We start from the raw sequence: 27,963 nt of genomic DNA on the forward strand, positions 1-27,963 counted from the left end.
TCAGGCAAGACTCTTCCCCACTCAAAGTCATCCTCCCAGGGACACATGCCCAGGCACAACTCTGGGCCACTAGGAGCATCACTGACACAATACCCAGACATTGCTCCATCACAATAACATGTCCCAACTCTCAACACCACTCCGAGCATCACCCAGGCCTTTGCACACCCTCACCTTCCCTCATGCTCAGCACAAAGAATGGATGGATGGATGCAAAGGCACTCACTCTCTGGCAGACTCTTCCCAGATGCCTGAGCTTCACCTGAAATACTTTCTGCCTTTTCAGCATTTTCAGGTGCAAACTCTACAGAGCTGCACATTACTGTTCATAAAGATTCTGCGATTAGAGCTGTGAAAGAGCTGGGACAGCTCAGATCTCAGACCACACAGATTATATTCTTCAAGAGAACCACACCAAACGCCAAAGCAAAAGCCCACTCAGAATAGCAACTGGGTGGGAAACTTTGTACCATAGAAAAGCAGAGCTGGGCTGCTCTGCAGGGTTATGCAGGAAGGCACAAATATCAGAATGAGCCAAGAGTAATAGGACACACCATCTCTTCTGAGGACACCCGTGCAAGTGCACAAGTAGGGAAATCAGGAGCAGAAAGATTATACTCATCCTGGGTTGCTGTGCAGAGTTTGGTGTATACCTGCACATATCAGAATAAGATTGTATTGACAAGAGGATACATCATCATTGGTGATGCCACCTGCGCAAGTGTCTAAGTATAAGTCACAGGCCCAAAGGTCACACCCTCCTCCTTACCTTCTCATGTTCTTCTGACATGGCCCATGGTTTTCTCAAGGATTTCCAGTTCTCTCACACAAGGCTTCCCACTGCTCAAGGTTACTTTCACATCACAAAATGACTGGGCCCTATTCTGTGCCACTGACACATTCGCCTCTGCCACATGCCACAGTTCCCTTTCCCACCTCAATGTTCAAGCTGACTTTTCATACCCTCATTGGAATATCAATGAGAGCACCAGAAAAAACATACAGATGGAATCACAAACTCTATGCGGAGGACCCTTCATGTCTGGCAATGCTTCAGCAATTTCAGAGGAAAACGTAACATGACTTTTGTAGAGAACATGTCAGGACAACTCTAATGGAAATGGGCATTGCTTTCACGCTGAGAGAGGCCAACCCGCTTGTTGACAAGAACACCAATCCAGCAGACGATATCTACTGTGTAGCACAATTGGGTTGAGAGGGGTTTTGTTGTTGAAAAGAGAATTTCCAGGCAGTTTTTAAGGGTGTTGCTACTAATGCAAATAACAAAAGAATATCAGTGTACATCAAGCCACCAGTCCAGTCAGGAATGCAAGTTCACAGGACATTGTGGGCATGTCAGTATCGCACGCTATCTCAAGACACAGAAGGGCTCCAACTTCAGACACCCTGGGAGCCTGTGAGAGGATCCTGGGCAGGAAGATTCGGTGCCCTTCCTGCCTCATGCGCTTCTCTAGGCATCCACCATTCCCCATTCTGGGATGTGTGTTCTCAAGACAAACAGATCATCTCCCACTATTGCCTTATGACATGGACCATGGTCTTCCCAAGGATTTCCAGTTCATTCACACAAGTCTTCCCACTGCTCAAGGTCACCCTTCACAACAAGAGATGGACACGCCCTACTCCCACATTTTCCTCTGCTACAAGACACAGCTTCCTTTCCCACCTCAGGGCTCAATCCAGATTTTGCAGACCCTTCCCAGCAATGAGACCACCATAAAAAAACATGTGGATGGTGGTCTCATTTAGACCACGTCCAGCAGACTCTCTAATCTTTCTAAAGGTGATATCAGAACAGCTCTAAATGACAATGGCATTCATAGAATCATGGAACTGTCTAGGTTGGAAGGGACCTTTCAGATCATCGAGTCCAACCGTTAAACTAACACTCACAAAAACCGTCATGAAACCATATCTCTAAGTACTACATCCACCCATCTTCCAAATACTCCCAGGGATGATGATTCCACCACTTCCCTGGGCAGCCTGTTCCAATGCTTAATAATTCTTTCAGTCTAAACATTTTTCTTAATATCTAATCTAAACATACCCTGGCACGACTTGAGGCCATCTCCTCTTGTCCTATCGCCTGTTACTTAGGAGAAGAGACTGAGCTCCCCCTCGCTACAGGTCATTGTAGAGAGCAAAAGGTTTTCCCTCAGACTCCTTTTCTCCAGGATAAGCAACCCCACTCCCTCAGCCACACCTCATAAGACTTGTTCTCCAGACCTCTCACAAGCTTCATTGCCCTTCTCTGGACACGATCCAGCACCTCAATGTCTTTCTTGTTGTGAGGGGCACAAAACTGGACACAGCACTCGAGGTGGGGCCTTACCAGTGCCGAGTACAGAGGGACGATCACTTCCATAGCCCTGCTCACATTATTCCCAATACAGGCCAGGATGCTGTTGGCCTTCTTGGCCACCTGGGAACACTGCTGGCTCACATTCAGCCAGCAGTAAACCAACACCCCCAGGTCCTTTTCTGCCAGGCAGCTCTCCAGCCACTTTGCCCCAAGCCTCTAGTGCTGCATGGGGGTTGGTGTAATCCAAGAACAGGACATGGCACTTGGCCTTGTTCAACCTCATGCCATGGGCCTCAGCCCATCAATCCAGCCTGTCCACATCCCTCTGCAGAGCCTTTCTACACTCAAGCAGTTCCACGCTCCCGCCCAACTTGGTGTTGGCTGCAAACTTACTGAGGGTGCCCTTGATCCCCTCGTCCAGATCATTCATAAAGATATAAAGAGAACAGGCCCCAGTACCAAGCCCTGTGGAACACCACTCGTGACCCACTGACAACTGGATTTAACTCCATTCACCACCACTCTCTGTGCCCGGCCCTCCAGCCACTTTTTTACCCAGCGCAGAGTACTCCCGTCCAAGCCATGGGCAGACAGTTTCTCCAGCAGAATGCTGTGGGAAACCCTATCAAAGGCTTTACATAAGTCGAGATAAACAACATCCACAGCCTTTCCCTCATCCACCAAGCGGGTCACTTTGTCACAGAAGGAGATCGGGTTTGTCAAGCAGGACCTGCCCTTCATGAACCCATGCTGACTGGGCCTGATCACATGGTTGTCCTCCATGTGCCACATAATGGCACTCAGGGTGATCTGTTCCATGACCTTCCCAGGCAACAAGGTCAGACTGACAGGCCTGTACTTCCCCAGATCCTCCTTCCAGCCCTTCTTGTGGATCGGCGTCATTCATTTCATGCTATGACAGAACAAACCAAACATTGACAAGCACCCCAATTCAACAGATTCTATTGATTCTGTAGGAGACTTTGGGGTTTGGGCTTTTGTTATCAGGGGATTTGTTTGTTGGTTGGTAGGGCTTTTGTGTTAAAAAGAAGGTTTACGGGTCTCTTGTGACGGTGTGGCTGCAGATACAAATCCTGAAAAACATCATAAAAGCCAGCGTACATCATGCCACTTCTCTGGTCAGGAACACGAGTCCACAAGCATTCCCATCAGTGAGAGCACCATAAAAAACATAGAGATGGTATCATATGCACTGTGTTCAACAGACTCGCTGTAGTTGACACTTCATGTTTTGCAATGCTTCAGCTATATGCCATGGAAATGTTACACACCTGGGAGCTCTGTTACAACATCTGAAATGTTACACATTTATTTGTAGAGATGGTGTCAGGATAGCTCTGGCAATGGGCATAGATTTCCTTGCACGAGAGAACAACCCAAATGTTGATGAGCACAGCACTGTAATGGATAATATCTAATGTATGGGAAAATGTGGGTTATTTTTTTTTTTTGAAAAGAAGGTTTCCAGGGCTTCCATAAGGCTGACAATGTTGATGCAAGTATTGAAAGACTCTCAAAAGAGCCCCGCGTACATCATATCCCGTCACTTCTCCATACAGGAACGGCAATCTATAACATGGATTGGGGCAGCACGAAAAGAAATTTCCCCTTTCTGACACCTACCTTGGGTCACACTCCCCTCCCTGAACACTTTATTCTAGAATGTAAAGTAACAACATAGGTGGAAAAAGAACAGAGGAAAAGTCCACAACGCCATCCCTACTTTCTGAAAGACTCTAGTGGGTGAATAAAAATCACAAAATCACAGCATGGGGGCAGAAGATCCTGAAGTCCCATAGTCACCCTGAGTCACATATTTGAAAAGCAGAATCAGAGAAGAGGACGACAGAGTATTCGACGAGAAACCACAGCTGCAACCAGCACAGTCTTCAGACAGCAACGGTAATAAGGCACTAAATATTGCCAGGGGGACCGTCACCACCACAGCCTGAAACTCTTGCACTCCTTCAGCAAGCTCGGGTGGAAATGCTACACACCAGCAAGCCGATGGCACTGCACCTCAAATCGCAATCACACTCACACCCGCAACATTAAATCTCACCTGCATCGGGAAAAGTTACTGGGTGCAGCAATACACTTAACTTTTCCCAAAAAAGAAAGAGCAGAAGGGGCTGTGGCAAGGACGCGAAGGCAGATGGTCCCATTCACAGGTCCCATTCACATCCTTAAGCACCCGACAACCACCCACCGCCCCCGCGGGATGAGACACCCCTCCCAACAGCAACTACCGAGGGGACGGGACAGAAGGGAGAAAAAGGGGAAAGGGGCGAGAGGCGAGAAAGGGAGGGCCACTGACCGTGTCCAGGAGAGCGGGCGCCTCCGGATGCGTCTCCTTCGCTGCGGGGACGGGCGGCGGCGCCGGCGGCGGCGGGAAGTTGGGGCTGAAAACCATCAGGTCGCTCTTGCCCGCGCCGTCCGCCACGCACAGGCTCCGGCTCTGCCGCTGCGAGTACGACCAGCTCCCCACTTCGCTGGCGCACACCAGCGTCGCCGCACCGGGCCCCGACAGCACGGCCGCCCGCGGCGCCCACCGCGACGCCACGAACAGCACCACCGCCAGCAGGAACAGGCTCGACACCGCGCAGATCGCCACCACCAGCCACACGTTCGTCGCCGCAGACGACGACACCGACGCGCCGCCCTCTGCCAGACGCAGCCCTACCCCCGACAACAACGACGACGACGACGACGAGCCCGCGGCCGCCAGCGCCGCCTCGCCGCCCTCCACCAGCGACACGCTCAGCGTGGCCGTGGCCGAGAGCGACGGCTCCCCGTGGTCACGCACCACGATCACCAGCCGCTGCCGCGGGCCGTCCGCCTCCTCCAGCGCCCGCGCCGTGCTCACCTCGCCGCTGTACAGCCCCACGCGGAACGGGCCCTTCCCCCGCGGCTCCCACAGCTCGTAGCGCAGCCACGCGTTGTAGCCAGAGTCCGCGTCCACCGCCCGGATCTTCGCCACCACCTGCCCCGCCGGCGTCCCCCACGACGCCCACGCCCACACCGACCCCGACCCCGGCACCGACGCCGCCTCCGACGACGACCCGGACCACGCGCCGCCGCCCGACGCCGGCAGCAGCGCCGGCACGTTGTCGTTCTCGTCCACCACGAAGACCTGCACCGTGGCGTTGCCGCACAGCGACGGCTCCCCCGCGTCCACCGCACGCACCTCGAACTGCAGCACCTGCACCTCCTCGTAGTCCAACGGCCGCAGCGCCCACAGCCGCCCGCTCTCCGCGTCCACCGACACGTAGCTCGACGCCGACCGCCACCCCCCGCCCGACGACGCGCCCCCGACACCGCCCTCCCACACCGAGTAGCTCACGCGCCCGTTGCCCGCCTCGTCCGGGTCCCGCGCCCACACACGCGCCAGCTCCGCGCCCGCCGCGTTGTTCTCCCGCGCCAGCACCGTGTACACCGCCTGCGCGAACGCCGGCGCGTTGTCGTTCACGTCCGACACCGGCACACGCACCCCGCGACTGGCGCGCAGCGGCGGCGACCCGCCGTCCTCCGCACGCACCTCCACCTCGTACTCCGACACCCGCTCCCGGTCCAGCGCCTCCCGCAGCACCAGCGAGTACGACCCCGCGAACGTCGACACCAGACCGAACGGCGACGCCGGCCACACCGCGCACCGCACGCGCCCGTTCGACCCCGAGTCCCGGTCCGACACGCTCAGCAGCGCCACCACCGTCCCCACCGCCGCGTCCTCCGACACCGGCACCGACAGCGACGTCACCCACACCTCCGGCGCATTGTCGTTCACGTCCAACACCTCCAGCTCCACACTGCAATGGCCCGACAGCGGGGGCGTCCCCTTATCTTTCGCCTTAACGTGTAGGTCGTAGAAAGTAACTGTCTCAAAATCCAGGGCGCCCCTCAGTCTGATCTCCCCACTGTTCGCATCGATGCTGAATACATCTGAGGCCGAGGCAGGAACAATAGTATCAATTTCATAAAGCACTTCCCCATATATTCCCAAGTCTCGATCCGTGGCGTTCACACACACCACCTGCGTCCCCTCTGCAGCGTTCTCCGGCAGCTGCACTTTATACACAGACTGGTTGAACTGGGGCGCGTTGTCATTCACGTCCAGCACCGAGATCAACAGCTCCATTGTGCCCGTCAGCGACGGACGGCCACCGTCACTCGCCGTCAACACCAAACGGTGCATAGGCAAAGTCTCGCGGTCCAGCGGTTTCGTGAGTACCAGGAACACAGATTTCCTTATTTCATCAGAGGATTTAACATCGAGTGTAAAGTGCTCGCTGGGACTGAGTGTATAGGAGAGCTGCGCGTTGGCTCCGATATCTGCATCCGACGCGCCCTCCAGCGGGAACCGGGACCCCGGCACAGTGGTTAATTCAGCCATGCTGAGGTTTTTGCGGGCGGCGGGGAAGAGCGGGGCGTTGTCGTTGATGTCGGTCACCTCCAGCTCCACGTGGAAGACGCGCAGCGGCCGCTCCACCAGCACCTCCAGGCGCAGGGCGCACGGCGCGCTCTTCCCGCACAGCTCCTCCCGGTCCAGACGCGAGCTCACCACCAGCGCCCCGCCCGCCCCGCTCACCTCCACGCTCGCACGACGGCCCTGCGACACCAGACGCAGGCGCCGCGACTCCGCATCGCCCGCCTCCAGGCCCAGGTCCTGCGACAGACGACCCACCACCGTCCCGGCCTTGGCTTCCTCCGGCACCGAGTACCGCACCTGACCAGCGACCAGCGACCACGCCGCCTGCACCACCACCACCACCCGCAACACGGAACACCAATTCACGCCCATCGCCGCCGCCCAGCCCGCCGCCGCCGCCCGCACGGGCCCCGCACGGCTCCCCGCCGCCGCCCGGACGCACCGGCTCTCCTCACCGCCCCGCGCCGCCCCCCCGCGCTCACAGCCGGGCTCTCCGCCGCACCGGGGCGGAGCCGCCTCAACGCTCCTACGCCGTTTCTGAGCCTGCAGCGACACCGTGTGCTGCTCCGACGTCTCACACTCTCCCCGCCACCGACCGTGTCCCCGGACCCAGGCTCTTAATACCCTCTCTCGTCTCTTCCTTCTGCTCTTTTTCTTCTTTCCCTCTTTCTCCCTTTCCTCCCTCCCCCCTCCATTTTCCTTGTTGTTTGCCTACATAGATACCTTTCTCTCCTTTTTTCTTCCTTTCTCCTTTCCGTTCTTCCTTCAATTATCTCTTATTCTTCGTTTCTCTCTTTCTTCCTTTGCAAGTCATCCTTTTCCCCCTTCTTTTGCTACTTTCTTCTCTTTCACCCTTCTTCCTTCTCTTTCCTTTCTTCCTTCTCCTTTTCGTTCTTGCCTTACTGTATCCTATCCTTGCCTCCCCCTTCTCTTCCGTTTCCAGCCTTGTCTCTTCACACCCGCTGGCAGCTTCCCAGCCGGCTGCGGCGCCCCGGGGGAGACAATCAAAGACAGTCTCAAAGACCATCAGCACTAATTATGGGACATCGGCGCCTGAGGTCGGTACTTTATCTAAGGTGGAGGCTGTTAGGGACCAACTCCTTTCAGAGCGTAGAGATATTGACGTCGTGCTGGTAATCTCCTTTATCGTCTCCTCTTGCATTTCTTTCTCTTCTTTTTTTTTTTACCTTTCTTTCTTTTTACTTTCCTACACTCCTTCCTTGTCTTCTTCCTCCCGTTCTGCCAGTCTCTTCTTCTTTCTGCCAGTCTCTTTCTCCCTTTTTTCCTACCCTTTCTTCTCCTGCTTCTTCTTTCTTCTCTCTTCTCTTTCCTTCATACTTTCTTTTTCTCTTTCCTTTTTTCCCTGCCCGGCCTCACTTTTGCCTCCTGATCTTTTCTGTTTATACAAAAACAGTCGAGCCATTCCCTCTTCCTTTCTTTTTCTCCTTAACCAAGATGTTTACTAAAGGTCTGCACCATGCTCGCAATAAAACATGGACATCTCTTCAGGCAAGAGCTCTCTTTCCTTCTCATCACCACTCTTCATCAAGACTTACACAGCGTCTCCAAGTACTAAGGATGCTGAGGTCCTCCACCCCATTCATCGTGTTGAGAGAACATTGGTGCATGCTGGTAATCTCCTCTGTCATCACTTCCTTCTTTCCTGTTTCTTCTTTCTTTCTATCTTTCTTCCTTTCTCTCTATCTTTCTTTTTTTCTCTTTCTTCCCTGCTTGTTTCTTACTTGCACAGATTCTGTCCTTCCCTTCTTTCTTTTGCTCTTCCATCCTCTCTCATCTTTGGTGTTTTTCTTTTTTTGACCTGCCTTCTCCTTGCCTTCCCTTCTCTTCTACCTCCATTCTTCTATGCATTTTTCTGTGATCAAAAAGTTTTTAAAACATTTACACCACACTTGCCATTAGCCACAGCCATTCCCTTTGGCTAGAGCTCTCATTCCTCTTCCCTACCACCTTCCATCCTTCAAACAGGGAACAACCTTCCTGCTTTCCTCCAGTCTTTGAATCTGCACCTCCCCTTATCGTCTCAAAGAAGAACACACTCTGCAGCATATCAGCCATCTCAAGGACCCAGCAAATAACAGAGTAAGGTAATCATATGGCAAAGAACAGCTCTGCTACATCACAAAAGAATCCACCACACTCTGAAACACAAGCCCAATACCCAGATATTTGGACTCCTGGTAAAAAAGGCTCCTTAGAGTCCACACAACACAGCCAAGTCTCTCCTTTGGAAACTAAAACCCACCACAGACCAGCACCACAATACTCCACAAAGGCTGAAAAAGCACAGGGCAACCACTGCTCCCAACAGCTCTTCATATACCTCGATTCTTCCAGGCTCTTTTTACCACCTGCACACTCAAAGTCAAGCTCTTCCATTCCCTTTCAGACAGGCATGCACTGCCAGAACAATACATGTCGTGTCCCAGCCTCAGTAAAAAGGGGGGGTCAGTGACTTCAGATTCATAAATTCTCAACGGTGCGGACTAAGATGAGATAAATCTCAAGGTCCATATAGAAACATTTATTAGCTTACAAAATGGTTAGTATAGGTCTTCACAAGTCCACGATAATTGGTTAGGTATATAAAAAATTATGGCAAGTGATGAGGTATGCATTGTGTTACTTAACAACAGGTATAGGACAACTTATGGCAAGCAGTTACTTACCGATTCTAAGAGAAAAGAGAAACTGAGGGATAGAGAAAGGAAAAGATGTAGAAAAAGACAAGAGAGAGAGAGATCACCAGTCCTGGTTCCAGTGTCTTTTTCAGGGAATCTTCCCAGGCATAATCTTCTTCTTTCTTGGGAATAATCTTCCCAGGCACTATGTTCTTTTGTTTCTTCTTTGTTCCCTCCTAGGGACACTGATTTTCCCCTTTTATGTTTGCTGAATTAGCATGGTCCACCCCCCTTGCTGAGGACAGCCTCGTCTCAGGTTTCTCCCTTCTCCCAGGTGATGTGTAGCATGATTTGGGTGGAGAGACAAGTGCCATAGTCATACATGTTTAGCATGATCTCTATAATCTTCATTAGCATATGCAGGGCTGTGCGTTTTCATATGCATTTCACAGATGATGAAGCAAAGGTCACTCATTGGACACAACGGCCTTGAGAACTGAAAACTAGCAAGCTCACCACAGGAGTGGCAGAACCATCCTGTCTTCACAAGACAGTCCTCCTACACTTTCAGACGCCAGAAGTGTTAGCCTTATCAGATCTTTGAAGGCCAGGCCTGCATTATTTATTTCCTTGTGAGTGTTTGAGGCATTCCATTGAAGGCTTGGAGGGCCTTCTGCCCCTCGGCAGGGAATTTACAGCCCATCCCTTACAACACACCGAGATCCTCAGTACCCAGGAACATTAGTCCCCTCACAATAGCACGCTCAACCCTAACAGCCTAGCAAAAACCACGAGGGCAACACCATGGCATTTTTATTGAGAACATCCCCTTTGACGCCCAACACATCCACTCAAAGAAATGCATTGCAGTCCCACAGAATACCTCTCTTTCATCAGCATGGGACAACTGTCACACAGCCAAACAAAAGCCATCGAGGCGACATCACAACATTTTCACAGAGATCACTTCCTCATCACCCAACCCAACCACTCTGTGAAACACATTAGGGTCCCTCCTCAATCCATCCTTGCTACCACCCGCTCAAACTGTGCCTGGAAGAATCAGGAAAGGAACAAGACCGGGCAGTGGTGCTTTGCTGCTCCAAACCTATAGGCATTACAGCCCAGGTAACATTCAGTCAATTGAACGTGAAGATCACACAACTAAACAGGAACAAGAGTACTCATCCTGTTCAGGAATGAGCAACTTACCTGTAGAATCACTGGTTCATTCATCAAAATAAAAAACATTTTCAGGAAAGGAGAACTGATTTTAAGGGACATTTTTAACTAATACTATGAGAAATCCCTGGGGAAGCCGGACAGAAAAAAAGCCCTCATGTTCTGCAAAAGCCTTGAGAAAGCTGGACAGTGCACAGTGCTCCCTTACACACCTCTGTCACAAGGAAAGTAGAAGGGAGACCCAAAAATTAAGGACATTCTCTAAATGATAACCTCAGCTCATGATAGTGAAAAGGCACCCCTCAAACCGATGACAAACTGCCCAAACGTCTGCAACTTGACAGCTGCCACAATTCCACAGGCTGTGTCTCATCCACCGTTACCAACACATTGACAATCTGAGAGGAAAAAAAAAAAACAAGGTAGGAGTTTTTGGTCATAAGAGGGAAGAAAACCAAAGGATCCCATCCCACTGTATGAAAACACAAGAAGAGAATAACAGCGCATGAGGATATATAGAAATTCTGGAGGCCCTGAGAGGATCACGGGAAGGCAGCACTGTCTGCGGAAGCTTTTCTTGATGTTTTCTAGTGGCATCCTCTATCCCACACCTGGGGAAATGGCATCTCCAGCTAAGCAGATGTACTCCAGTTCCTCCCAATGACACAGACCATGTTCTAACCAGCATCTTCATTTCCCTCAGGCAAGGCTGTTCCCTACTCAAGGTCACACTCCCCATGACGCATGCCTGGCCCTACTACAGCCACTCACAGGATCTCTCCCACAGTACCCAGATACTGCTCCAGCCCAACAACATGCCCCAGCCCTAGACCCCAGTATGAACATGAGCCAGGTCTTTGCACATCCTCACCTTTCCTCACAAATGCCATGAAGAACATATGGACAGCTGCAAAGCCACACAGTGTCTGACAGACTCTACACTGCTGACTGAACCGCACCCTGAACATTTTGTGACTTTCATCAGGCTCCAATGAAAACATCTGAGCTCTGCATTAGAACTTAAAGGTTCTGTGACTACAGCTTGACAGCTCTGAGTCCTGTGTGCACAGATTTTATTCTTTGAGAAAATCACACAAAATACTGAAGAAAACATGCACTCACTATGTCAACTGGGTGGGAGAATTTGTACCAGAGAAAACCAGAGCTGGGCTGCAGTGCAGGATTTGCTGTGTATGTGCACCCACCTGAAGGAGTTGAGCATAACAACAGGACACATCACCTCTATCAAGCCCAACTTTTGGGGAAAGCAGAGAAGAAAACCAAAGGATGTCATTCCACTGCATTGAAATGCCAGGTTTGCCAACATCCTGAATACGGAGATCACTTCTTCCCCTCCCTAGCAAGACCAGAGAGGTAACCAAGGAAGGTTGAGAGAAGGATGGCAGCATGATCCAAATTTCAAAAAGCTTCTGCTTAAACAACAGCATTCCACATCTAAAACAAGCAAGGAAAGGCACGTATGTCAGTTATCTTCACAAGCCCTAATACCACAGAGAACAACAGGGAGCAAGGACGTGCAGAACTTATGGAGTTACTGAGAGAACACTGCCCTGTGCACCAGGCCTCTTCTCAAGGTTTTCTATGGGCATCCTCTACCCCAAGCACTGGGAAATACCATCTCCACAACTAAACATACATTATCCAGGCCTTCCCCAATGACACAGACGGTGTTCTACCCAGCATCTCCATCCAAAGTCACCTTCCCATTGACGCATACCCAGGCCCTACTCCATGACACTAGGACCATCACTGACACAATACACAGATGTGCCTCCATCACAATAACATGCCCCAGCTCTAAACACCACTCCGAGCATCACCCAGGCCTTTGCTCATCACATTCCCATCTCGCTGGCACAAAAACATACAGACAGATGCAAAGGCACTCACTGTCGGGCACACTCTTCCCAGATGCCTGAAGTTCACCCAAAACACTTTCTGCCTTTTCAGCAAGTTCAGGTGCAAACCCTAGAGCTGCACATTACAGTTCTTAAAGTTCCTGTTATTACAGCTGTGACAGCTCAGATCTCAGTCCACACAGATTATATTCTTCAAGAGAACCACACCAAATGCCAAAGCATAAGCGCACTCACAGTATCAACTGGGTGGGAAAATTTGTACCATAGAAAACCAGAGCTGGGCTGCTGTGCAGGGTTGGTTGTGTACATGCACATACAAGAATGAACCATGTGTGCTAGGACACAGCATCTCTACTGAGGCGACTGTGCAAGTGCACAAGTAGAGGCAGTCGAGAGTACAAAGATTATACCCACCTCATCAGGTGCCCTTAAAAATCCTGGCTGAGGAGGAGCAAGGAGCCATCATGTTAACATCAATGGCTGGAGAAGATTGTGTACATGCCCACCACAACACAAAGACAGCAGACTGAAGTGCTACACACCCACAACACCTTTCCCAAAACAAGAGGGAAAAGGTCCATCAGACAGTATTCCACAGTCTGCATCTCAGCCCTCTTACCAACAAATTGCCTACGTCAGACTGACAGCAGCATGAGGAGCCATCTCTGGTGGGAGATATTCAAAACTTCAAAGGACATTGTGGGCATTTCAGTACCACAAACTACCTAAAAATCCACAAGGCCTACAACTCCAGACCCTAGGGAGCCTCGGAAAGGACCCTGCAAAAAAACGCAATGTACCCATCCTGCCTCATGCTCTCCTCTAGGCATCCTCCATTCCTCGCTCTGGGACATGTGTTCTCAAGACAATTCATCATCTCCCATTCTTGTCTTCTTATGACATAGCCCATGATCTTCCAAATATCTCCAGTTCCCTCACACAAGTCTTCCCACTAACCAAGGGCACTTTTCAAAATAGGAGGTGTCCAGACCCTACTCAGTGACACTGCCACATTCACCTCCACCGCATGCCACAGTGCCCCTTCCCATCTCAACACTCAATCTGAGTTTTGCTCACCCTTCCCATCAATGAGACCACCATAAAAAACATACAGGTGATATCATATACACGGCGTCCGGCAAAATTTCTACTGACGACCCTTCACGTTTGGCAATGCTTCAGCAATTTCAAAGGGGAACATTACAGACCTGAGAACAATACTCCTTGTAGCGGTCATGTCGGCACAACTCTAATGGCAACAGGCACTGATTTCATGATGAGAGAAACCAACCCACATGTTGAAGAGAACACCAATCTAGTAGATGATATCTACTGTGTAGCACAATGGGTTAAGCGAGTTTTTTGTGGTTGGAAAGAGAATTGGAGGCAATTGGTAATGGAGTTGCTATAAATGCAAATAATGAAAGAATATGAAAACAGGTCAGTGTATGTCAAGACAATAGTCCAGCCAGAAACAAAAGTTCACAACCCGGGTAGGAGAGTGGGAGAAGAAATAGAAAGTTCCCGTTTCTAACACCTTAGGTCATACTCCTCTGACTAAACACTTTGTACTACTAACTTTGGTTACAACATACTTGGAAAAAGAACACAGGAAAATTCCACAATGACTTCCCAATGTTCATAATGACTCCAATAGGTCAAATAACATGGAGAAATCACACTATTGAAACAGAAAATCCGTGACAAGTCCCAATTTTCCAAAAGTCTATTACAGACGACAACGAAAGAAGGGGAGGAGAGAGAATAAATCACTTCTAATATCAGCACGGTCAGCAGTCAGCGAAGGCAATAAAACACGAAAGAGTGCCTGGGGGACTGTCACCACCACAGCCTGTGTCTCTTGCACCCCTTCAGCAAGCTCGGGTGGAAATGCTACACACCAGTAAAGACAGAGCGTCTGCAAACCTGACGTCGTGGAACCTCTCATCGTAATCGGCCGTCATTTTACTCTACAGAAACACAACTCACCCACAACACCGAACCTCAGCTGCAGACTGTAACTGCTGCTGGGTGTGTCAAATCTTTCTTTATCTTTCCCCCGAAACAAGGGGCGGGAAGCTGTGGCAAGGACGCAAAGGGAGGTGCTCTCATTAACAGGTCCCATTCACATCCTTAAGCACCCGACAACCACCCGCGGCATGAGACCCCCTCCCAACAGCGACCGACCAGGGGACGGGACAAAAGGGAAAGAAGAGCGAGAAAAGGGAAACGGGCGACAGGCGAGAAAGGGAGGGCTACTGACCGTGTCCAGGAGAGCGGGCGCCTCCGGATGCGTCTCCTTCGCCGCGGGGACGGGCGGCGGCGGCGGGAAGTTGGGGCTGAAAACCATCAGGTCGCTCTTGCCCGCGCCGTCCGCCACGCACAGGCTCCGGCTCTGCCGCTGCGAGTACGACCAGCTCCCCACTTCGCTGGCGCACACCAGCGTCGCCGCACCGGGCCCCGACAGCACGGCCGCCCGCGGCGCCCACCGCGACGCCACGTACAGCACCACCGCCAGCAGGAACAGGCTCGACACCGCGCAGATCGCCACCACCAGCCACACGTTCGTCGCCGCAGACGACGACACCGACGCGCCGCCCTCCGCCGGACGCAGCCCTACCCCCGACAATGACGACGACGACGACAACGACGAGCCCGCGGCCGCCAGCGCCGCCTCGCCGCCCTCCACCAGCGACACGCTCAGCGTGGCCGTGGCCGAGAGCGACGGCTCCCCGTGGTCACGCACCACGATCACCAGCCGCTGCCGCGGGCCGTCCGCCTCCTCCAGCGCCCGCGCCGTGCTCACCTCGCCGCTGTACAGCCCCACGCGGAACGGGCCCTTCCCCCGCGGCTCCCACAGCTCGTAGCGCAGCCACGCGTTGTAGCCCGAGTCCGCGTCCACCGCCCGGATCTTCGCCACCACCTGCCCCGCCGGCGTCCCCCACGACGCCCACGCCCACGCCCACACCGACCCCGACCCCGGCACCGACGCCGCCTCCGACGACGACCCGGACCACGCGCCTCCGCCCGACGCCGGCAGCAGCGTCGGCGCGTTGTCGTTCTCGTCCACCACGAAGACCTGCACCGTGGCGTTGCCGCACAGCGACGGCTCCCCCGCGTCCACCGCACGCACCTCGAACTGCAGCACCTGCACCTCCTCGTAGTCCAACGGCCGCAGCGCCCACAGCCGCCCGCTCTCCGCGTCCACCGACACGTAGCTCGACGCCGACCGCCACCCCCCGCCCGACGACGCGCCCCCGACACCGCCCTCCCACACCGAGTAGCTCACGCGCCCGTTGCCCGCCTCGTCCGGGTCCCGCGCCCACACACGCGCCAGCTCCGCGCCCGCCGCGTTGTTCTCCCGCGCCAGCACCGTGTACACCGCCTGCGCGAACGCCGGCGCGTTGTCGTTCACGTCCGACACCGGCACACGCACCCCGCGACTGGCGCGCAGCGGCGGCGACCCGCCGTCCTCCGCACGCACCTCCACCTCGTACTCCGACACCCGCTCCCGGTCCAGCGCCTCCCGCAGCACCAGCGAGTACGACCCCGCGAACGTCGACACCAGACCGAACGGCGACGCCGGCCACACCGCGCACCGCACGCGCCCGTTCGACCCCGAGTCCCGGTCCGACACGCTCAGCAGCGCCACCACCGTCCCCACCGCCGCGTCCTCCGACACCGGCACCGACAGCGACGTCACCCACACCTCCGGCGCGTTGTCGTTCACGTCCAACACCTCCAGCACCACCTTGCAGTGGCCCGAAAGGGGGGGTGTGCCCTTGTCTGTTGCCTTAACGTGCAGGTCGTAGAAAGCAACTGTCTCAAAGTCCAGGGTGCCCCTCAGTCTGATCTCCCCACTGTCGGCATCGATGCTGAATACATCTGAGGCCGAGGAAGGAACAACAGTATCAATTTCATAATGCACTTCTCGATTACTTCCCATGTCCGGATCCATGGCGTTCACCCGGGCAACCACTATACCCTCTAGGGTGTCTTCGGGAAAATGTACGTTGTACACCGACTGGTTGAACTGGGGCGCATTGTCGTTGGCGTCCAGCACCGAGATCACCAGCTCCATTGTGCCCGTTAGCGACGGACGGCCACCGTCACTCGCCGTCAACACCAAACGGTGCACAGGCAAAGTCTCGCGGTCCAGCGCTTGCGTCAGAACCAGAAACAGGGATTTACTGCGCGAGTTACTGTTTTCTTCTTCTATTTTAAAATACTCGCTGGGGCTGAGTGTATAGGAGAGCTGCGCGTTCGCTCCGATATCTGCATCCGACGCGCCCTCCAGCGGGAACCGGGACCCCGGCAGCGTAGTGAATTCCGCCATGCTGAGGTTTTTGCGGGCGGCGGGGAAGAGCGGGGCGTTGTCGTTGATGTCGGTCACCTCCAGCTCCACGTGGAAGACGCGCAGCGGCCGCTCCACCAGCACCTCCAGGCGCAGGGCGCACGGCGCGCTCTTCCCGCACAGCTCCTCCCGGTCCAGACGCGAGCTCACCACCAGCGCCCCGCTCGCCCCGCTCACCTCCACGCTCGCACGACGGCCCTGCGACACCAGACGCAGGCGCCGCGACTCCGCATCGCCCGCCTCCAGGCCCAGGTCCTGCGACAGACGACCCACCACCGTCCCGGCCTTGGCTTCCTCCGGCACCGAGTACCGCACCTGACCAGCGACCAGCGACCACGCCGCCTGCACCACCACCACCACCCGCAACACGGAACACCAACTCACGCCCATCGCCGCCGCCCAAGCAGCCGCCGCCGCTCGCACGGGCCCCGCACGGCTCCCCGCCGCCGCCCGGACGCACCGGCTCTCCTCACCGCCCCGCGCCGCCCCCCCGCGCTCACAGCCGGGCTCTCCGCCGCACCGGGGCGGAGCCGCCTCAACGCTCCCACGCCGTTTCTGAGCCTGCAGCGACACCGTGTGCTGCTCCGACGTCTCGCACGCTCTACACCACTAAACGCGTCCCCGGACCCGAGCTCGTCATCTCCTCTCCTGTGTCTTCCTTTTACCCTTTCTTTCCTTCTTCCTCTCTTTCTTTCCTTTTCCATGCTTGCTTGCTGTTTGCTTCCTTAGATTCCTTTATTCCGTTCTTCCTTTTTCTGCCTTCCTTTCTCTTTCCTACGTTTTTATAATCGTTTTCTACTTTACTGCCTTCCTTCTTCTCTCTCTCTGCTTTCTTATCTTTCCACCTTCTTCTTTCTCTCTCTCTTCTTCATTCTTCGTTTCGTTCTTGCCCTGCCGTGCCCTGGTCTTTACTCCCCGTTCTCTTCTCCTTCCGTCCTTCTCTCTTCTTTCCCACGTTGGCAGCTCCCCAGTCGCGCCGCGGCGGACACCATCAAAGGCGGAGCCATCAGCGCCAATTACGGGACATTCGTGCCGGAGATCGGTACTTTAACCAAGGCGGAGGCTGTTAGGGACCAGTTCAGCGTCTAGAAAATATCGTGCTGCACCCTGGTAGACTCCTTCATCATTTCTTTTCTTTCTCTTCTTTCTCATCTTCCTTCCTTTATTACCTCCTTGCCTCATTTATTCCTTCCTTGTTTTTTTATTTCCTTTTTTTTTAAATTTATTTTGTTTTCCTCCTTCTTTCCTTGCTTCTTACCTTCTTGCTTTCTTCCTCTCCCTACCCTCCTTTCTCGGTCCTGTGATAGCATCGGTGCATACTAGTAAACTCCTCTATCGTTTCTTCCTTTATCTTCTTTCTTTCTATTCCTTGCTTCATACTTTTTTTCTCTTGGTCGCTTTTACTTCTACTCCTTGCTTCGAACGTTCTTTCTCTCTATTGCTTTTCTTTCTCTCTATTGTTCCCTCCTTCTTTCTCTTCTGTATCCCCTTACTCCTTCTTTTCTTTTTCCTGTCCTACCCTCCCATTCTCTTCTTCCCTTTACCAGTCTGTTTTCTATATGACTACATCACACCTGCCATGGATCATGGACATGCCCTCAGGCGATATCTCCTTCCTCTTCCTCACTACTTCTCATCAAGCCTTTACACCATGTCCCTGAGTACCAAGAATGCCTAGGTCCTCAACTCCATTAACCATGCAGAGATAACATTACTGCGAGCTAGCAATCTACTCTATCATTTGTTTGTTTGTTCATTTGCTTTTTCATTCGTTCCCTCCTTCCTTACTTCCTTTTTCTTCCTCCTTTCTTTCTCCCTTGCTTCTTTTTACCTGGCACAGATTCTTTCCTATCCTGCTTCCATTCTCGTTCTTTCCTTCTTTCTTTCCCATTGGCCCTTCTTCGTTTCTCTTCCTCTTCTATTTTCTCTCCTTCTTCTTGTCTTTCTCTTCCTTTTTCTTTTCTTCTCTGTCCTGCCCTTACATTGCTTCCTGTTCTCTTCTCCTTTCATCCTTCTCTGTTCTTTTCCCCCTTTAACAAAATATTTTCCACATCACTACACCACACTTGCTATGAAGCATGGAAATGCCCTTGACAAGAGTTCTCATTCCCCTACCCTTCCGCCTTCCATGCCTCCACATGGGGAACAAGCTTCCCGCTTTCCTACAGTCTATGCAATACAGACAGACTGCCCCTGCACGCCCCCATTTCTTCTAAAGGAAGACAACAACCTTCAGCCTCCAGTCCACTCAACGACCCATAAAATAACACAGCAAGGCAATCATATAGCAAAGAACAGACCTGCTACACCACAACAGAACCCACCACCCTCGGAAACACAAGCCCCACGTACTTGGACATCCGCGCAAATAGGTTTCAATGAGCACAAACAACTTAAGGGAGTCTTTCCTTCAGGCACTCAAACCCATCACAGACCAGCAAGAAAATCCTCCAAGATGGTATCTCAGGGAAGAGCTGTTCCTCTGGCCTCATTTTCCACCTGCACATTGAATGGCAAGCTGTTGCTGTCTCGTTCAGGCAGGCATGCACTGCCAGAACAACACAACAAGACCCTCAGTACCCAGGGACATTAGCCCCTGAGAATACCGGTCCTTCATCAGCATGAAACACAGCCAGACAAAAGCCACCAAGGTAACACCATGACATTTTCACTGAGAACATCCCCACAACACCCAACACATCCACCCACAGAAATGCACTGCAATCCCTCCTCCCTCCATGCTTGCTGCCGTCTGCTCACACTGTGCCTGCAAGTGGAAGGAAAGGAACAAGGGCAGGCAGTGGTGCTTTGCTGCTCCAAGCCTACAGACTTTACAATCCAGGCAATATTTTATCCACCCAACATAAAGATAACATCACTGAACAGGAATAAAAGTACACCTGTCTCTCAAACGCACCTTCTTAAGGTATCATTGACTTACCTGGCTGCTTCTTCAGAATAACAAGCATCTTCAAGACAGGAGAATTGGTTCTAAGGGACATTTCCTTTAATATTACCAGAGACTTCTGGGGGACCGGAACAGAAAAAATTAGGTTCTGCAGAAGCCTTGAAATCACTGGACAGTGTGTAGTGCTCCCTTATGCACTTCTGTCACAGAGGAAGTAGAAGGGACACCTGAAAGCTAAGGACATTCTCTCAACTTCAACCTCAGCTCAAGAGAATCGAAAAGCCGTTCCCCACACTGATGCCAAATGGCACAAAGCTCTGCAAGCAGGCAGCTGCAAAATTCTGCCGTTTGCATCTCATCCACAGTTACCAACACATTGCCAACGTGAGAGAAGAAAAACTAAAAGGGTGGGAATTTTGGCTGAGAGTAGCTAACCAAAGGAATCCATTCCACTGGTTTGAAACACAAGGCTTGCCAACATCTTGAATACAAAAAGCAATTCTTCCCCTGCCTAGCAAGGCAGAGAGATGAGCAGGGAGATGAACAAGGAGAGCTTTACAGAGGACAAAGTGACCCAAACTTCAAAACCCACCACTTTGACTAACAACATAACATGTTCAGGAGCAAATGATTAAAGAAACCTATGGCAGTTGTCTTCACATCACATAGGAATCCAACGGAGGACAAAAGGGTGTGGGGACGTGCAGAACTCATGGAGGACCTGAGAGGATACCGAGCAAATATGGCTCCACATCAGGCCTCTTCTCAAGGTTTGCTATGGGCATCTTCTACAACACGCCATGGGAAATGAGATCTCCAGCTAAGCGGACGTTCTCCACTCCTTCCACAATGACACAGACCATTACACAGACACCCAGCGTCTCCATTTCCATCAGGCAAGACTCTTCCCCACTCAAAGTCATCCTCCCAGGGACACATGCCCAGGCACAACTCTGGGCCACTAGGAGCATAACTGACACAATACCCAGACATTGCTCCATCACAATAACATGTCCCAACTCTCAACACCACTCCGAGCATCACCCAGGCCTTTGCACATCCTCACCTTCCCTCATGCTCAGCACAAAGAATGGATGGATGGATGCAAAGGCACTCACTCTCTGGCAGACTCTTCCCAGATGCCTGAGCTTCACCTGAAATACTTTCTGCCTTTTCAGCATTTTCAGGTGCAAACTCTACAGAGCTGCACATTACTGTTCATAAAGATTCTGTGATTAGAGCTGTGAAAGAGCTGTGACAGCTCAGATCTCAGACCACACAGATTATATTCTTCAAGAGAACCACACCAAACGCCAAAGCAAAAGCCCACTCAGAATAGCAACTGGGTGGGAAAATTTGTACCATAGAAAACCAGAGCTGGGCTGCTCTGCAGGGTTATGCAGGAATGCACAAATATCAGAATGAGCCAAGAGTAATAGGACACACCATCTCTTCTGAGGACACCCATGCAAGTGTACAAGTAGGGAAATCAGGAGCAGAAAGATTATACTCATCCTGGGTTGCTGTGCAGAGTTTGGTGTATACCTGCACATATCAGAATCAGATTGTATTGACAGGAGGATACACCACCATTGGTGATGCCACCTGCGCAAGTGTCTAAGTATAAGTCACAGGCCCAAAGGTCACACCCTCCTCCTTACCTTCTCATGTTCTTCTGACATGGCCCATGGTTTTCTCAAGGATTTCCAGTTCTCTCACACAAGGCTTCCCACTGCTCAAGGTTACTTTCACATCACAAAATGACTGGGCCCTATTCTGTGACACTGACACATTCACCTCTGCCACATGCCACAGTTCCCTTTCCCACCTCAACGTTCAAGCTGACTTTTCATACCCTCATTGGAATATCAATGAGAGCACCATAAAAAACGTACAGATGGAATCATAAACTCTCTGCAGAGGACCCTTCATGTCTGGCAATGCTTCAGCAATTTCAGAGGAAAACGTAACATGACTTTTGTAGAGAACATGTCAGGACAACTCTAATGGAAATGGGCATTGCTTTCACGCTGAGAGAGGCCAACCCTCTTGTTGACAAGAACACCAATCCAGCAGACGATATCTACTGTGTAGCACAATTGGGTTGAGAGGGGTTTTGTTGTTGAAAAGAGAATTTCCAGGCAATTTTTAAGGGTGTTGCTACTAATGCAAATAACGAAAGAATATCAAAGCAGGTCAGTGCACATCAAGCCACCAGTCCAGCCAGGAATGCAAGTTCACAGGACATTGTGGGCATGTCAGTATCGCACGCTATCTCAAGACACAGAAGGGCTCCAACTTCAGACACCCTGGGAGCCTGTGAGAGGATCCTGGGCAGGAAGATTCGGTGCCCTTCCTGCCTCATGCACCACTCTAGGCATCCTCCATTCCCCATTCTGGGATGCGTGTTCTCAAGACAAACAGATCATCTCCCACTTTTGCCTTATGACACGGACCATGGTCTTCCCAAGGATTTCCAGTTCCTTCACACAAGTCTTCCCACTGCTCAAGGTCACCCTTCACAACAAGAGATGGACACGCCCTACTCCCACATTTACCTCTGCTACAAAACACAGTTTCCTTTCCCACCTCAGGGCTCACTCCAGCTTTTGCAGACCCTTCCCAGCAATGACAGCACCATAAAAAAACATATGGATGGTGGTCTCATTTAGACCACGTCCAGCAGACTCTCTAATCTTTCTAAAGGTGATATCAGAATAGCTCTAAATGACAATGGCATTCATAGAATCATTGAACTGTCTGGGTTGGAAGGGACCTTTCAGATCATCGAGTCCAACCGTTAACCTAACACTCACAAAAACCATCATGAAATCATATCTCTAAGCACTACAGCTAGCCATCTTCCAAATACTCCCAGGGATGATGATTCCACCACTTCCCTGGGCAGCCTGTTCCAATGCTTAATAATTCTTTCAGTCTAAACATTTTTCTTAATATCTAATCTAACTTACCCTGGCACAACTTGAGGCCGTCTCCTCTTGTCCTATCGCCTGTTACTTAGGAGAAGAGACTGAGCTCCCCCTCGCTACAGGTCATTGTAGAGAGCGATAAGGTCTTCCCTCAGATTCCTTTTCTCCAGGATAAACAACCCCACTCCCTCAGCCACCCCTCATAAGACTTGATCTCCAGACCCCTCACAAGCTTCATTGCCCTTCTCTGGACACGATCCAGCACCTCAATGTCTTTCTTGTTGTGAGGGGCCCAAAACTGGACACAGCACTCGAGGTGGGGCCTTACCAGTGCCGAGTACAGAGGGACGATCACTTCCATAGTCCTGCTGACATTATTCCCAATGCCGGCCAGGATGCTCTTGGCCTTCTTGGCCACCCAGGCACACTGCTGGCTCACATTCAGCCAGCAGTAAACCAACACCCCCAGGTCCTTTTCTGCCAGGCAGCTCTCCAGCCACTCTGCCCCAAGCCTCTAGTGCTGCATGGGGGTTGGTGTAATCCAAGAACTGGAAACGGCACTTGGCCTTGTTCAACCTCATGCCATGGGCCTCAGCCCATCAATCCAGCCTGTCCACATCCCTCTGCAGAGCCTTTCTACACTCAAGCAGGTCCACGCTCCCGCCCAACTTGGTGTTGGCTGCAAACTTACTGAGGGTGCCCTTGATCCCCTCGTCCAGATCATTCATAAAGATATAAAGAGAACAGGCCCCAGTACCAAGCCCTGCGGAACACCACTCGTGACCCACTGACAACTGGATTTAACTCCATTCACCACCACTCTCTGCGCCCGGCCCTCCAGCCACTTTTTTACCCAGCGCAGAGTACTCCCGTCCAAGCCACGGGCAAACAGTTTCTCCAGCAGAATGCTGTGGGAAACCCTATCAAAGGCTTTACATAAGTCGAGATAAACAACATCCACAGCCTTTCCCTCATCCACCAAGCGGGTCACTTTGTCACAGAAGGAGATCGGGTTTGTCAAGCAGGACCTGCCCTTCATGAACCCATGCTGACTGGGCCTGATCACATGGTTGTCCTCCATGTGCCACATAATGGCACTCAGGGTGATCTGTTCCATGACATTCCCAGGCAACAAGGTCAGACTGACAGGCCTGTACTTCCCCAGATCCTCCTTCCAGCCCTTCTTGTGGATCGGCGTCATTCATTTCATGCTATGACAGAACAAACCAAACACTGACAAGCACCCCAATTCAACAGATTCTATTGATTCTGTAGGAGACTTTGGCGTTTGGGCTTTTGTTATCAGGGGATTTGTTTGTTGGTTGGTAGGGCTTTTGTGTTAAAAAGAAGGTTTACGGGTCTCTTGTGACGGTGTGGCTGCAGATACAAATCCTGAAAAACATCATAAAAGCCAGCGTACATCATGCCACTTCTCTGGTCAGGAACACGAGTCCACAAGCATTCCCATCAGTGAGAGCACCATAAAAAACATAGAGATGGTATCATATGCACTGTGTTCAACAGACTCGCTGTAGTTGACACTTCATGTTTTGCAATGCTTCAGCTATACCAGATGGAAATGTTACACACCTGGGCGCTCTGTTACCCATCTGAAATGTTACACAGCTATTTGTAGAGATGGTGTCAGGATAGCTCTGGCAATGGGCATAGATTTCCTTCCGTGAGAGAACAACCCAAATGTTGATGAGCACAGCACTGCAATGGATAATATCTAACGTATGGGACAATTTGGGGTTTTTTTTGAAAAGGAGGTTTCCAGGGCTTCCATAAGGCTGACAATGTTGATGCAAATATTGAAAGACTCTCAAAAGAGCCCTGCGTACATCATATCCCATCACTTCTCCACACAGGAACGGCAATCTATAACATGGATTGGGGCAGCAGGAAAAGAAAATTCCCCTTTCTGACACCTACCTTGGGTCACACTCCCCTCCCTGAACACTTTATTCTAGAATGTAAAGTAACACCACAGGTGGAAAAAGAACATAGGAAAAGTCCACAACGCCATCCCTACTTTCTGAAAGACTCTGGTGGGTGAATAAAAATCACAAAATCACAGCATGGGGGCAGAAGATCCTGAAGTCCATTGGTCACCCTGAGTCACAAACTTGAAAAGCACAATCAAAGAAGAGGAGGACAGAGTATTCGACGAGAAACCACAGCTGCAACCAGCACAGTCATCAGACACCAACGGTAATAAGGCACTAAATATTGCCAGGGGGACCGTCACCACCACAGCCTGAAACTCTTGCACTCCTTCAGCAAGCTCGGGTGGAAATGCTACACACCAGCAAGCCGATGGCATTGCACCTCTCGTCGCAATCACACTCACACCAGCAACATTAAATCTCAGCTGCATCGGTAAAAGTTAGTGGGTGCAGCAATACACTTAACTTTTCCCAAAAAAGAAAGAGCCGAAGGGGCTGTGGCAAGGACGCAAAGGCAGATGGTCCCATTCACAGGTCCCATTCACATCCTTAAGCACCCGACAACCACCCACCGCCCCCGCGGGATGAGACACCCCTCCCAACAGCGACTACCGAGGGGACGCGACAGGAGGATTAGAAGGGGCGAGAGGCGAGAAAGGGAGGGCCACTGACCGTGTCCAGGAGAGCGGACGCCTCCGGATGCGTCTCCTTCGCCGCGGGGACGGGCAGGGGCGGCGGCGGCGAGAAGTTGGGGCTGAAAACCATCAGGTCGCTCTTGCCCGCGCCGTCCGCCACGCACAGGCTCCGGCTCTGCCGCTGCGAGTACGACCAGCTCCCCACTTCGCTGGCGCACACCAGCGTCGCCGCACCGGGCCCCGACAGCACGGCCGCCCGCGGCGCCCACCGCGACGCCACGTACAGCACCACCGCCAGCAGGAACAGGCTCGACACCGCGCAGATCGCCACCACCAGCCACACGTTCGTCGCCGCAGACGACGACACCGACGCGCCGCCCTCCGCCGGACGCAGCCCTACCCCCGACAACAACGACGACGACGAGCCGGCGGCCGCCAGCGCCGCCTCGCCGCCCTCCACCAGCGACACGCTCAGCGTGGCCGTGGCCGAGAGCGACGGCTCCCCGTGGTCACGCACCACGATCACCAGCCGCTGCCGCGGGCCGTCCGCCTCCTCCAGCGCCCGCGCCGTGCTCACCTCGCCGCTGTACAGCCCCACGCGGAACGGGCCCTTCCCCCGCGGCTCCCACAGCTCGTAGCGCAGCCACGCGTTGTAGCCAGAGTCCGCGTCCACCGCCCGGATCTTCGCCACCACCTGCCCCGCCGGCGTCCCCCACGACGCCCACGCCCACGCCCACACCGACCCCGACCCCGGCACCGACGCCGCCTCCGACGACGACCCGGACCACGCGCCGCCGCCCGACGCCGGCAGCAGCGCCGGCGCGTTGTCGTTCTCGTCCACCACGAAGACCTGCACCGTGGCGTTGCCGCACAGCGACGGCTCCCCCGCGTCCACCGCACGCACCTCGAACTGCAGCACCTGCACCTCCTCGTAGTCCAACGGCCGCAGCGCCCACAGCCGCCCGCTCTCCGCGTCCACCGACACGTAGCTCGACGCCGACCGCCACCCCCCGCCCGACGACGCGCCCCCGACACTGCCCTCCCACACCGAGTAGCTCACGCGCCCGTTGCCCGCCTCGTCCGGGTCCCGCGCCCACACACGCGCCAGCTCCGCGCCCGCCGCGTTGTTCTCCCGCGCCAGCACCGTGTACACCGCCTGCGCGAACGCCGGCGCGTTGTCGTTCACGTCCGACACCGGCACACGCACCCCGCGACTGGCGCGCAGCGGCGGCGACCCGCCGTCCTCCGCACGCACCTCCACCTCGTACTCCGACACCCGCTCCCGGTCCAGCGCCTCCCGCAGCACCAGCGAGTACGACCCCGCGAACGTCGACACCAGACCGAACGGCGACGCCGGCCACACCGCGCACCGCACGCGCCCGTTCGACCCCGAGTCCCGGTCCGACACGCTCAGCAGCGCCACCACCGTCCCCACCGCCGCGTCCTCCGACACCGGCACCGACAGTGACGTCACCCACACCTCCGGCGCATTGTCGTTCACGTCCACCACCTGCACGAACACCTTGCAGTGGCCCGACAGCGGGGGCGTCCCCTTATCTTTCGCCTTAACGTGCAGGTCGTAGAATTCAACTGTCTCAAAGTCCAGGGCGCCCCTCAGTCTGATCTCCCCGCTATCGGCATCGATGCTGAATACATCTGAGGCCGAGGAAGGAACAACAGTATCAATTTCATAAAGCGCTTCCCCATATATTCCCAAGTCCGGATCTGTGACGTTCACACGCACCACCAGCGTCCCCTCTAAGGCGTCTTCTGCCAAAACTACTTTGTACACCGACTGGTTGAACTGGGGCGCGTTGTCATTCACGTCCAGCACCGAGATCAACAGCTCCATCGTGCCCGTCAGCGACGGACGGCCACCGTCACTCGCCGTCAACACCAAACGGTGCACAGGCAAAATCTCGCGGTCCAGCGCTTGCGTCAGAACCAGAAACAGGGATTTACTGCGCGAGATACTGTTTTCTTCTTCTATTTTAAAATACTCGCTGGGGCTGAGTGTATAGGAGAGCTGCGCGTTCGCTCCGATATCTGCATCCGACGCGCCCTCCAGCGGGAACCGGGACCCCGGCAGCGACGATTCCGCCATGCTGAGGTTTTTGCGGGCGGCGGGGAAGAGCGGGGCGTTGTCGTTGATGTCGGTCACCTCCAGCTCCACGTGGAAGACGCGCAGCGGCCGCTCCACCAGCACCTCCAGGCGCAGGGCGCACGGCGCGCTCTTCCCGCACAGCTCCTCCCGGTCCAGACGCGAGCTCACCACCAGCGCCCCGCTCGCCCCGCTCACCTCCACGCTCGCACGACGGCCCTGCGACACCAGACGCAGGCGCCGCGACTCCGCATCGCCCGCCTCCAGGCCCAGGTCCTGCGACAGACGACCCACCACCGTCCCGGCCTTGGCTTCCTCCGGCACCGAGTACCGCACCTGACCAGCGACCAGCGACCACGCCGCCTGCACCACCACCACCACCCGCAACACGGAACACCAACTCACGCCCATCGCCGCCGCCCAAGCAGCCGCCGCCGCTCGCACGGGCCCCGCACGGCTCCCCGCCGCCGCCCGGACGCACCGGCACTCCTCACCGCCCCGCGCCGCCCCCCCGCGCTCACAGCCGGGCTCTCCGCCGCACCGGGGCGGAGCCGCCTCAACGCTCCCACGCCTTTTCTGAGCCTGCAGCGACACCGTGTGCTGCTCCGACGC

At 53.6% G+C, this 27,963-nt stretch overlaps 3 protein-coding genes across 5 annotated transcripts in view; all 3 read right to left on the minus strand.

Annotated features, from left to right (window-relative positions):
• The window catches only part of LOC128915996 (protocadherin alpha-C2-like), a 174,932-nt gene that overhangs the window by 125,655 nt on the left and 21,314 nt on the right, over nt 1-27,963 (minus strand). The window contains exon 1 of one of the 3 annotated variants that reach the window (XM_054217069.1): nt 14,738-17,233. The exons of the other annotated variants lie outside the window; for them this stretch is intronic. Within the exon in view, the coding sequence (XP_054073044.1) occupies nt 14,738-17,218 (2,481 nt within the window). The 5' untranslated portion in view covers nt 17,219-17,233. Of the gene's footprint in view, nt 1-14,737; nt 17,234-27,963 lie in introns of those variants that run through there. 3 annotated transcript variants of the gene reach the window in all.
• LOC128916221 (protocadherin alpha-6-like) lies at nt 4,593-7,145 on the minus strand. The gene has a single exon (XM_054217591.1). It carries the CDS (start codon nt 7,143-7,145, stop codon nt 4,593-4,595), a length of 2,553 nt encoding a protein of 850 aa, XP_054073566.1.
• On the minus strand, nt 25,249-27,780 carry LOC128916222 (protocadherin alpha-2-like). Its single transcript, XM_054217592.1, has one exon. The coding sequence runs from the start codon at nt 27,760-27,762 to the stop codon at nt 25,249-25,251; it is 2,514 nt and encodes an 837-aa protein (XP_054073567.1). The 5' UTR covers nt 27,763-27,780.

The sequence above is a fragment of the Rissa tridactyla genome, chromosome 11, assembly GCF_028500815.1.
Source record: "Rissa tridactyla isolate bRisTri1 chromosome 11, bRisTri1.patW.cur.20221130, whole genome shotgun sequence".
NCBI classification, from domain to species: Eukaryota; Metazoa; Chordata; class Aves; order Charadriiformes; family Laridae; genus Rissa; species Rissa tridactyla.

Coding starts and splice junctions, on each gene's coding strand:
- LOC128916221 (XM_054217591.1), bottom strand. CDS start 7,145: ATGGGCGTGAATTGGTGTTCCGTGTTGCGGGTGGTGGTGGTGGTGCAG.
- LOC128916222 (XM_054217592.1), bottom strand. CDS start 27,762: ATGGGCGTGAGTTGGTGTTCCGTGTTGCGGGTGGTGGTGGTGGTGCAG.